The sequence below is a fragment of the Colletotrichum graminicola genome (genome assembly GCF_000149035.1).
Source record: "Colletotrichum graminicola M1.001 genomic scaffold supercont1.28, whole genome shotgun sequence".
In the NCBI taxonomy this organism is placed as follows: domain Eukaryota; kingdom Fungi; phylum Ascomycota; class Sordariomycetes; order Glomerellales; family Glomerellaceae; genus Colletotrichum; species Colletotrichum graminicola.
Genome location: NW_007361032.1, coordinates 176,858 through 188,487, shown reverse-complemented (window position 1 = coordinate 188,487; position 11,630 = coordinate 176,858). Strand labels below are relative to the sequence as shown.

The window sequence follows — 11,630 nt, the reverse complement described above, 5'->3', positions numbered from 1 at the left end:
GCCCCGCACCAGTGCATTATCGGGCGGCGATAAGCCAACCGCAGCCGATTCTTTTGCCGTGGGGGAATGAGATGGTAGCCGGTCAAAAGTGTTGGGGTAATAGACGAGATGAGGGGTCGAAAGGTCGGAAGTTTGCGCAACTACGTTTGACACAGGTGCCTACTGTACGGGTATCTATCGATGCTTTGGTCATGTAACATAGGTAAAACTCTTGCCCTTGGCAGCGTTCAACAACCGCCATATGTTTCTATCCAATGTAGCCGACTGCCGTACCATCTACTTGCATTAGCAAGGATTGCTGCCCGGTTTCTCCTTTTGGCTTATCAAACCTTGCTGGACAATGAAATTCACTGCAGGTTTCTGGAGCCGGGCACGATGCATTGTATACTCCAAGCTCAAGCTAATCACGTAATATAAGTTTACTGTTGGTCTCCTAGCAGGTCGATTAACCATTTATCGTTGACAGACTTGGCTTAGGTTAGCAAATGCCACACTGTGCGTACCTAAGTTAGACATTCTGCTAAAACTAGGTATCTTGCCGATGGAGCTCCGCCGGCTATTACATCGAGCACATGTTCATTTACGCAGCTTGGGGTTGCTATTAAGCACGTGTTGAAGTATGGACGGTTTAATAGCTATATTAAACCGCCTACCGCAACAATCTATGGCTGTCGTAAAGTTGAGACACAATTGTTAATGCTCTGACACCGTTTAGCCAAACTTTGCTTCCGGTGTACTTTTACTCAGGTTGTATTGCTATGTGCCTAAATGTGTTCAAAATTGCTATTTTGGCGTCTAGTAAGATGAAAGGTAGTAGTGAACCCGGGGACGGCTGCTGAAAAGGCGAGAATCACCATTACATGAAGAAACAAAAGGGCAATAACAGCACAGAAACCTTACGATAAGAGAGGTGATACATGAGAGTGTAGCGCAGTCTCAAGAAGCTTCGATTTGGCTTAAACAACTGAGATCAATAGCTCTCATATGTTTCTATCAAAGCCAATGTGCATGAACAACACGATGAGTGACCTCCTTTCTTCGTCTTAATGAGTCTCAGGGTGTTTAGTGGGCAAGACTTTCGAGCCTGCCCGAGAGAGTGCCGTGATACTAATCCACGGACTATAAAGGTCATGGCGTAAGGAATCCCTTTTCACATTTCATCAAGCCTCATAATCCAGCTGAAGGGTGTGGCAACGATAGGGCCTGTAAGCAAGGAGCGCAATATATCCATCATGGAAAACGTTGTGAACAGCGTTCCTACTATCTCCTTTTCAACCAGCAAGTTTAGAAGTGATCTAGAAAAGGAACTAAAACTATTCCCAAGAGTATAGAACGCCAAGCCTAGGTGAACGCTTTAGTCATCTCACCTGCCATTAGACACTTGGAGTGAGCAGGCTTTGTGCACTTGCTAACAACCAACACCGATAGGTTTGGTGCAAGGAATAAGATTACAAAGCACAGCATACTGAATAAGATGCTGAGTCGGGAAAGCAAAACGGCTTTAACTCTTGCGGAAAGGAGTAGTTTCTTGGAAACGAAAAGGCCTAGAAGAGGCAAGATAGCGATGAAGGTAATAAGCTTCGCAAACGCCCAGACCGACACGAGGTTAGACTTAAGGCTTTTAGCTATAGGATCACAGTATATTCTGTAGAACAAGTTACCTTGGCAATCGAAATGGTGTATATTATTGGAAGATCCCGTAGAAGAACAACCAATCATTGTTGTCGCAAGAAGGAAGCCTAACAAGCGTTAACCGCGATGATGACGGCGGTTACCACCACTATCACGCATGAGAAGTGGTGCAACCTCAAGCCCAACTCTGTAGATTTCTGCGGGCTGTGTAGCGTATTCCCTTTTGCCGATTGGAATTCCGTTTGCAATGCTTCTTCACTTCCAGGCACACTGCTGTACTCGTAGCCTACCTTGGCTCTGATGGCCTGTCGTAATTCAACAAAAATGACTGAGTGCACTCGGCGGCACACAAACACAAGATAGCAATGGACTCTGCGCTGACCAGCTGGCTGGCTTCTTTCGGGTCCGGTCCCGAGGAAAAAGACGAACAATCTTTGGCGCTGTCTCAGCCGTCACCCTTCCATGTAAACGATATCAATTTGCACTCGTAACATAGTGTTTGCGGTATCTTTCGGAATAGATGGCTCCACAGTGTGATATTGTACTACCGAGCGAAGAGTCAAATCAGCTTCTGTAAACTGAAAGTTGATAGTTGATATTTGACTTTCTCCATTGCAGTGTCTTGCAAGAGTAGGTCGGTCCCTAATGCAGTGGCATTGTTCACATTCGACCCAAAGTCTGCGGAGTGACCTTAGTTGTGACGGTAGTACACAAAGCATACGTTGCACTCGGCTCTGTAGATTGAGTTTGAAAATACTGAGGACCAGTAACAAAAATGATAGTAAGGCCAGAAAGCTATCGATTTCAGGTGAAACAACGCTGATGGGAGCATTTATGGTCGGAAGATGTGGTACAGGTTCCCCAACTGGCACGGAATGGAAATAAGAATGCTCAACGTTGTTTATGGCCGGGGAAAACTATGCAGACTTCGACCAGCACAATCGTCGAGGGAAGCCCAAGAATTAAGCGGCATGATGGGGCCGACCGGACAGTTATGCTATGCCATGTTCTGATGCAATCAACCTGGCTTGCTTTATCTCAAGACCATAACATTGACCAACGCTTCGATCGACTGAATCGAGTTTCTGATACACTCCTCAAGCTGGAATAGGAGCTGAAGGTCCGAAATCAAGTATTGCATATCAGGCGGCGGAATTATCTGACCTGAATGGTTTCACGTGATGTTCTGCGAGTTAGGTAAGGCAGGAGAAGAATGTGATAGACGTGTGGCAGTATCACAAGAGTTATGACGTGTAATTAAATTGATACCTGTAATTAATTTCAACGGCGTTGTTTCTGTGAAAATATGTTTGATGTTCACCCAACATCCAAGCCAGTCGGCCCAGAACGATCCAGCCTGAATGTCCGTCTTCAGCGGCGAGTTGTGCGGCACTTCTGTTCCCAGTAGCCCGTCGGTTGGGTTGGTTCTCGCGGAGGTCGATCTCCTCCGCTTCCTGGGGTTCCGAGATACCTCCAAGATGTTCCAGATTACCTAGGCCTGCTATTTTCTTTTATTTCTTTTTGTAAAACAGAGCTGAGCTTTTGTGTTGATGTATAGGAGTTCGGAGAGATACAGAATGAAAAGAGCTAAGTGCTTGCGTTTGATTTTGTTGCAGGAGAAGGGCTGGATGCGTTCGATTAGAGCCAGAAAAGATTAGCAAACAGAACTCGGAGAGGAGAAGAGGACAGAAAAGATGAAGGAAAAAGGAGGTGTTTGGGGAAAGGTGAACCTGGGAAATAAGTAGGAGTAAGGGTGGTTTGTTGTTCAGAGGGGGTGCTGGGTAATAAGAAAGGATGAAAGACTCTTGCGTAAATTGCGGGCTAAATATCAAGAAGTCAAAAGTGAAATATGACGTCAGGACTTAATACTCATGTAGCAGATCTGTACTCTTAGAAACTACTACCACGCCCGATGAGTTTCGTCACTTGTATGTGACTCTGAGGTACAGTGATCAATGAGTTGGTGGAAACTATTTTTGACTCTATAAAGGTTTAATTCTCCTTTTAATCGTTGAGTTTTAGATAGCCTTGGTCGAAAATATTAACGTGATTTTAGCAACTTAGCCATATGTCCCATGAAGTCGTTTCCATAATATAAGAGTACTAGGAAATACAACGCTAAAATCTACATATGAAAGGCAGACACAACGCCCACGATGGCAAGTAAGACGATAGACAGAACTACCTGATCCTAGAAAGACCAAAGATAAACGACAGAAGTCTGATTTGATCCTGCATCGAGCATAGGCTAACAGAAAACTATTGAACTTGATGACTGTACAATTAGCTAAATGCCCCGGCTGTGAAGAGATTCTTTCAGTAATCACCCATTGATTACTTGCAGATATTTTTGCCGAGAGTAGCGTCATTTCAGGCCTATTTTTGGAGTGTCAATATTGCTGAAAATTGCTCATCAGGACCAACGAATCGGTGAAAAGAGCCGTTGAGGGGATGGCCCGTAACATCGTTGTGAGAGCCGGGTATGTCATCCTACAGGACCCACGAATGCGAGTGCTCAACCTTGCCCGTATGCAGGCTGCATGAACAGGCCTAACTAGCGCTCGTTTAAGTCAACGCCGAAATTGGTTATCGACCAATGATTTATGATGGTTTCTGCTGCACGTGGCTAACCTATGTAAGCCGCTGAAAATGCTAGTGTAGTCCTATGACAGAGACAGTGGAAGTCCGACGTGAAGGATACGGTTGCATATTTGGTGGAGACCACTCATCGTAGAGTGCGGCTGAGGCACATTTCCCCGTGGCCTATACTCATATTTGTCGATGTCATTGTTAGAATCTCGTTTTCTTGCTAACTTGCTGCCTGAAATCATTGACTAATGATGAGCAGATACTAGCGTGAGCACTCCATCTGACCGTTGCTTACTGTATTTCCCGGGTGTTTACGAAATTCTCTCCGCAACTGGATCCTTCAACGGCCATGTTGGCTATCTGAGCAATCTCGTGCGGCGCTGCGCTGGCTCACACAATGCATGGCGTATCTGGACGTTGCTCGTGCTGTCTTATTCGAGATATAGGTACGACAGCCCAATCGGGGAGTATTGACGGCAATCAAACCCCATCTCGCATTCTTGAACCTCGTCAGTGGGGCACGGTGTCCCCTTCTTACTCATGTTCAATTGTTGTAAGACACCGATAACTGTCGTTTTCAGTCTGTCAGAAGGGTAATCAATCACCCTCGCCTCAAATTTTCTACTTTCAGAGATTTGAAACGGACTTGACCGATAAGGCGGGGTCACCCTTCGGCCTAGACTCGGGAAATGCGCAAATCCAAACTGAAATTTTTGTCCGATGGTCCCCACCTTCGGCCAATATCAAATCGATCGCGACGTTGTCGCTTATCAGCTATAGTCCGGCTAGGGCCGTTCGTCACCCACAATGGCTGACTATTGTCTCTCGTCCATGTAACTTAGTAAACCACCGAAAAATCATCGCTACATTGGGTTGTGTCTCGATGAGCCAGACTAGGCGACAGTTGAACGACTGTACCACGCCATAAGATTGGTTCAAGTTACTAGACTACAGAGCTGACAAGTATAAAGCACAATCGACTCGCCTTGACCTGCGCTTCCTGATTCAATACATTTCGGTCCCCAAACAGATCAAAAAAGGCTCCCATTATAAGTTCAGACCGTACAAGCATCGTTCGACTAAAATGCGCCTACCCAAGGAGACAAGGACGGCTGCGTGCAATCGCAGCAGCTATGCAGCAGGAAACGATGAGAGTAACAGGGTCGGTGTCGATACGGACTCAGATTGTTATGAGTTCTCTTTTGAGGAACAGAAGAACATCATGAGACGTGTTGATATACGCCTTTTGACCACCGTTGGACTCTTATACTGCTTCTCTGTCATCGATCGTTCAAACCTCCCCTCTGCTGCTGTTGCCGGTATGCTAGAAGACTTGGACATGACAGGAAACCGTTATGTAAGTCTTGCCTCCGTCATGACATTACCTGGTCGCGTTGCTAGCCATTGCTATTTCGCTAACAGCTGTAATGAGGGATCAGTCAATTGTTAGCTTGGTGTTTTTCACCACCTATATCACCTTCCAGCCCATATCGGTTATTCTTTCTCGAACTCTTGGGCCACGTACCTACTTCACAAGCATAACCATGCTCTGTGGAGGTATTGTTCTTGTGATGGGGTTCTTAACAAATTGGAGTCAGATGGTTGCTTTGAGAGTAATTCTTGGCGCCCTTGATTCGGGATTCTTTCCTAGCTGCGTTTACCTCTTGAGCACTTGGTACATCCGGTGTGAGTCGCTTTGTTTACCAAGACGGGCTGCTACTTGAATTCTGACGAAAGGTAGACGAGGTTGGAAAACGATTCTCTGTGTTTTACATGATTGTGTGCTTTGCTTCGGCATTTGCTGGGATCTTGGCGTTCGGCGTGAGTTGTTTACTTTTGTCATTGGACTCGATGCTAGTGTCTCACACCATGTTACAGCTCACTAGGCTCAACGGCGCCGCAAATCTGAAAGGTTGGTCATGGATCTTCGTTATAGAAGGGATGATCACATGCATTATCGGCATCGTGGGATATTTCCTCCTGGTGGGGTTTCCGGACGCCCAGAAGCCAACTTGGAAATTTCTTTCTGAGAAGGAGACTGCCTGGGTCATTTCAAGGGTACAGGATGACAGAGGGGATGCGAAACTGCCAGCTTTCGGCATCAAAATGTTTCTCAGAGGCGGTGGTGACGTCAAAGTTTGGGCTTTGGCTGTCATTTATTTCAACAATGCTCTTGTTAACTTTTGTAAGTTGGTCAACTCAGCGTTTTGGTCGAGGCCCTTCCTGATAAAAAGCCTTGTAGCATTGTCTTTCTTCCTTCCAATCATCCTGAAAGACAACATGGGCTTCGGCACCGGAAAAGCCCAAATTCTCACAGCACCGCCTTATATCTTCGCTGCCATCATCATGTACAGTACCGGCTGGCTTGGAGACCGATACATGCTACGCGGCCCCATAATAATTGGGGACATGGTTTTGTCAATCGTTGGAATTTGTCTAATGGGTTTCCATGAGGATGTCGCTGTACGCTATTTTGGCGTTTTTCTGGTTACTGCGGGTGCAGTCAGTGCTACGCCTGCGACTATGGCATACCAGGCGAACAACATTCGCGGGCAATGGAAACGCGCGTTTTGCAGCGCTTTTGTGGTTGGGATCAGCGGAATTGGTGGAATTGCAGGTTCTCTCGTTTTCAGGCAAGTACGAATTCAGATTTGAATGTGGAAAGTAGTACAATATTGCTAACTTCTATATAGAAGCCAGGATAAACCTCGTTATCTACCTGGACTCAGTGCTTGTTTGGGGAGCGCAGTTCTCAATATCATCGTGGTAGTTTGTTTGAGCTTTTATTTCTACTATTGGAATTTAAAGGCCAACCGCGGTGAAGTGGAGTTGGAAGAATCAGATGTAAGCGGCCCTCAATCTATTATACGTGACATGGGGTTGAACTTTGATTAACGGGCCATCATCAATGAATGTAGGAAACTCAAGCATCCGACTTTCGCTACACCTATTAGGATAAGTCTTTGCAAGCGGTAAAGTTTTACACACAAGCATGAGTACGGCAAGACTATCTTCATTACATTGGCTGCAAATTCATTTTTGTTCGCTTCGGTGATCTTATAGAAGTCTGGTACATAGTAGCAAGGCAACGTTTAGCGTTTTGAAGATAGACTAGGCACATTTAGCAGTGTTGATAATCATAGAATAACATTTCCTGCTGGTATCACAAGGATCGCGATCGTAAAGCAGCAATAGTTTCAATTGGACTATTGGTTGCTTGTTGTAGATGATGATGAAGAAGAACAAGAAGAGGTTGTTGCCGCGGATATTCGTGGTGGCGTAAGTGAGCCGCCGAGGTGAATCACGTGAGGTGGGTCACGTGACTCGGATTGGCTCCACCATCGGCCGGTTGAATATTCCGACATTTCCGTTAGTTCTATCCCATTGAGTGCCAAGTGACCTCACATAACCCAAAAATGGGTCTATGTAGATAATTACTGACAGCTATTGGACCGTCAGCCTGGATTTCTGTACTCTTATTGGTCTGAGGTTATGTGAGGTCACTCGGTACTCAATGGGATACTAGCAACTTGGTAGTTTCAAAGGGTCTCTTGAGTTCTACACGTTGCTATGACGGTACTGGATGAGGCCTCTCAATGCAGGGATTACGGTTTCTTCTCTCAGACTTCCATACAACGACTCCCCCTACCCTCCTTCTGAATATCAAGTTACTAACCCAGAAATTGACCAAGCGGTAGCTGGCTTTGGAGTTCAAGTGCAGGCGCCTCAGCCAACTACTCACCTAGAGGGTGCTGCTTTTAGCTCAGCTAAGCCTACCTACGGTGAGCATGAGGAGCATACTATACATCTGGTGAGCCTGCCGGTAGTTGCAGAGTCCTGTTACTAGGATATTACCAAGCGAATGTATTGTGTGCATACCTAGTATCAAAACGATAAATGGACAGAATGATGGATGAATAGACGGTCAGACGAAATAAGGAAAAGGGGGGAAGTGCTGAGTATTTGATCCCTCATCACCGAAGTCCTGTATTCTGCAAAGATGCCTGGCTCACTCAGCTCACTCGGCTCACACCAGATCGCGCGACTTAGAGGCCGTGGGCGATACACCCGCACCCGACAAGCAGAGTGCAACATCTGAAAACGATATCATCGCATGCAATATTCTACAAGCGAGACATGTGGTACATTTGAAATACCAAATTTTGTTCAATATATTCACATGGCTTGAGTGACTAAATTGATTTGAGATATATCTCTTTAAAATCGGATCACACCCAACGATGGCTGGTTTAAAGATTAGAAGACAATGTCATAGAAGAACTTGATTCGATTATGAATGTAGTGGTAGATTAAACGCAAGAAGGATAGTCTCTGAAGCAAACGCAAATTCCATCAATTAGGCAAACTTGAACGAAGCCGATGAGTCCTAATCAGGATTGATCAGGCCAATTTATAATGCGGATAAGGAACAAGCAAGGAAACATTGAACGTTGTGAAACACCATTTTTCAATATTGACTTCAGAGGAGTTGACATCACCAGAGACTAGAGACCCCATGTTCCAAGAATGGTAATGAATCCCCACTAAGTATTGAGAGGAGCTATTCTTTTCCATGTCTCTGACAATAAAGAGCGCACTAAATACTAAATACAGTCTCAAGAAGGGCACCCCTTCTTTTTAGATATTGGTGGAAGCGTATAGGGTGTGGTTTTGGGACTTTGGGCGTGGCGGAGTGGTGAAAAGAACACAACAAAACTACACAACACAAATTTAATCAGGTTCCACGCCTAGCTATCGTGCAGGACCTCCTCTAATTAGAGCTTCGAAGTTCTGATTGGGAGAAAGCAAGCTTAGCTAGACAAGGTAAAAGACTCCTGCTTGCCCGAACTGCTATGTTTGTACTGTATTGATAAGTTAGTAAAGCTCTAACTAGTTTGAATCTGAAGAAATAGATAAAGTGTGTGTAAGTGCATTGTTTTATTCTGATTCTCTGTGCCTGTTGTCTAAGTAATTATACTTCTGATTAGAGGCTTGGGTAAGCAACATGACCTATGGAGTCTGAAGGTCGAAAGGAAAATCTAGACGGCCTCTATGAATCAATGGAGGCAACATTCCCCATCCTCACTCCATCAGTTTTTAGCAACCAATATGGATGTGCGATAGCCTTCCTCATTTCTTTGTCTTGAGACATCATGTTGGGGGAAACCAGCAAACAATCCGAGGTATATACGTAATATCGTCCTCCAAGGTAATGCACTCTCGATGAGCAAGCTCGTTGTCGCGATATGGGTCTTTGATGCAATCAAACTCAGGAACGCCTTGACAGGAAAACTTCCCGGCTTGGTCTTTCGACTCTGCCATATACTTGCAGTTCTTACGGCCGAAAATGTCCTTGCTTGCTTTGAATCCCGGAGCCCACGGAATATTATCGAGACTCCAGATGTCTGAATTCTTAAGCGTGTATCCCGCGTGTTTTTCTGCACAGATGTTGTAGTTAGGATCATTGACCTTTTTGGAAAACATCTTCCACATTGTGCCTGTTCCACCCCCAATGCCGGGACCACTTCGGTGCTCGAAGACAATCATCACCACGTCTGTTGGTTTGGGAGGCGGTGGCGGGGGTGGTGGAGCAGCTTTTGTGGTTATCGGCGGTACACTCGACTTGATCCAGGGGTCTGAAGTCGAGGGCTCCTTTGCTGATGTCGTCGTTGATGTGGTAGGCGAAAATATAGTGACAGTCTTACTAGGAACGACGATAGTAATGCTCGAGAAATATACGTCTACCGTTTTGAAGATTGACACAGTCGTTACTCCGGCCGCCTCCGTAGAATTTGTAGCAGAATCTTGTGGAGGTCTTGAGCTTGGTATAAAAGATGCGGAGTTTGTTGTCGAGAGTGTGGGGTTGGATGTTGGGAACGTGACGTTAGGAGGGGCAGGTGTTGAGACGTTCTGTGTTAGCGGCGATGTGACCGCAAGAGACCCCTGTGCTCTGGAAGAAGATGCTTCGGCAGTGACTGAAGTTGCCCCGTTGCTCATGGTTGACTTGGTGAAAATGTGGTTTGGACATGCCTGCCTGTGAAGCAGAGGCGAGCCTTCGCTTCCATGAAATTGCCGGACTTGGCTACTCTCCGGTACCCATGACGCTGTACGCCTACCGATTGCCTGATTTTCTACCCATAGTCTCCATGAAGCGAGATCAGCGCATGTCTTTGCTGGCTGATACTGGAGAAGAAGCTTGCCACGAGCCTCTCTGAAATCACTATCGGCCTGTAAGTGAAAAATCTGTGCCCCGGTCAGTTTATTCTCCATGGCCAGGTCCAAATCTTCTTTTTTGAGCAGTTTCGCTGCATAGTCTATGACCTCAATCTTGGTGTCTTCTCCGTAGACGTTTTTGATTTCTTGTGACAGCCGTTGAATCTTGCCAGGAAACTGTAGCTGACCAGCGTTTCGGTTGATGTCGTGAACAACGTCGTCTGGCAATGGGATGTTGTTCTCATCTTTATATTTACCCCTTGGGCGAGGAGTAACGATAAAGACGCGCAGATCCGCCTCGTAATACTTGTCGCCCGCATTGCCGAACATGACGCCAGGATCACCGAGTTGTGGATAAAAGCCAAGTTCTGCCCATCCATATTCGTGGTATTGGTGCTTCCAGTGGCCCTCTCGGTAGCCAAGCTTGGGCTCATGAAGAACTCGGAATGCAAACTCCTCTTCAGGGACGGTGTCTGACTGGAAGTTTGATTCCCAGAAGTGGCCGACCCATGCGCCGCGCCGCGAAACAAAGACAACGGCGGTGCAACCAAATATTCCACGAATCCCAATCGCTTCCACATTATCCTTGAACGCAACCCAGGTGGATGTGGTCATGTAATGATCCTCAGCTCTTTCGTCGGGAACCATGATATCAACAGTTTTGGGTTTGTAGCCAACGATGCTTCCAGGGTTCAGTTCCATGTTTCTCAGTTCGCCGGGGAGAAACTGGCTGGCTACAGCATAGTCACTTGGATCCGGCCACTCTCCCTCAGCAGGGTTACCGCGAATGGCGAGTTTTCTGAACGCAGGCGCTAGCGATCTTTTTTCTTTCAAACAAATTCCACTGCCACAAGTGGCTGGCTCGCATATCGGGTGCGTCGGAACCGCTGTTTGCGTTGTAGTTACCGTTGTGGCTGATGCCGCGATGCTGCAGCCAGTGATTGTGGTATAAGCGCTTGTTACGCAGCCAATGGTCTTCGGATCTTGAGCGGACTTAGGGTCTATTTGCTCAGGATTAGTTGGTTGTTGCCTGGTGATGTTGGCAGATTGAATATTTGCGCCAGACTGACCTCGTGTAATGGAACAAAAGACGCTCTTGTGGGTTGCAGTGACGATTGTAGTACAGGACGATGTGGATTCTGTTGATGAGGACGAATCTGTCTCCGTCTCTCTTTCGGTGCCTTGGGCTTTTCTGG

The 11,630-nt window shown here is 46.3% G+C and overlaps 2 protein-coding genes across 2 annotated transcripts; one reads left to right on the top strand and one right to left on the bottom strand.

The window, feature by feature from the left end:
• Positions 1 to 5,305: 5,305 nt before the first annotated feature.
• Positions 5,306 to 6,926, top strand: GLRG_07030 (major facilitator superfamily transporter; the record flags this gene model as incomplete). Its single annotated transcript, XM_008097715.1, has 6 exons — positions 5,306 to 5,578; positions 5,661 to 5,907; positions 5,963 to 6,042; positions 6,100 to 6,406; positions 6,464 to 6,858; positions 6,915 to 6,926. 6 exons carry the CDS (start codon positions 5,306 to 5,308, stop codon positions 6,924 to 6,926), a joined length of 1,314 nt encoding a protein of 437 aa, XP_008095906.1.
• Positions 6,927 to 10,105: 3,179 nt separating this feature from the next.
• Positions 10,106 to 11,136, bottom strand: GLRG_07029 (uncharacterized protein; the record flags this gene model as incomplete). The annotated part of the gene is made up of 2 exons (XM_008097714.1): positions 10,106 to 10,164; positions 10,338 to 11,136. 2 exons carry the CDS (start codon positions 11,134 to 11,136, stop codon positions 10,106 to 10,108), a joined length of 858 nt encoding a protein of 285 aa, XP_008095905.1.
• Between the last annotated feature and the right edge of the window lie 494 nt (positions 11,137 to 11,630).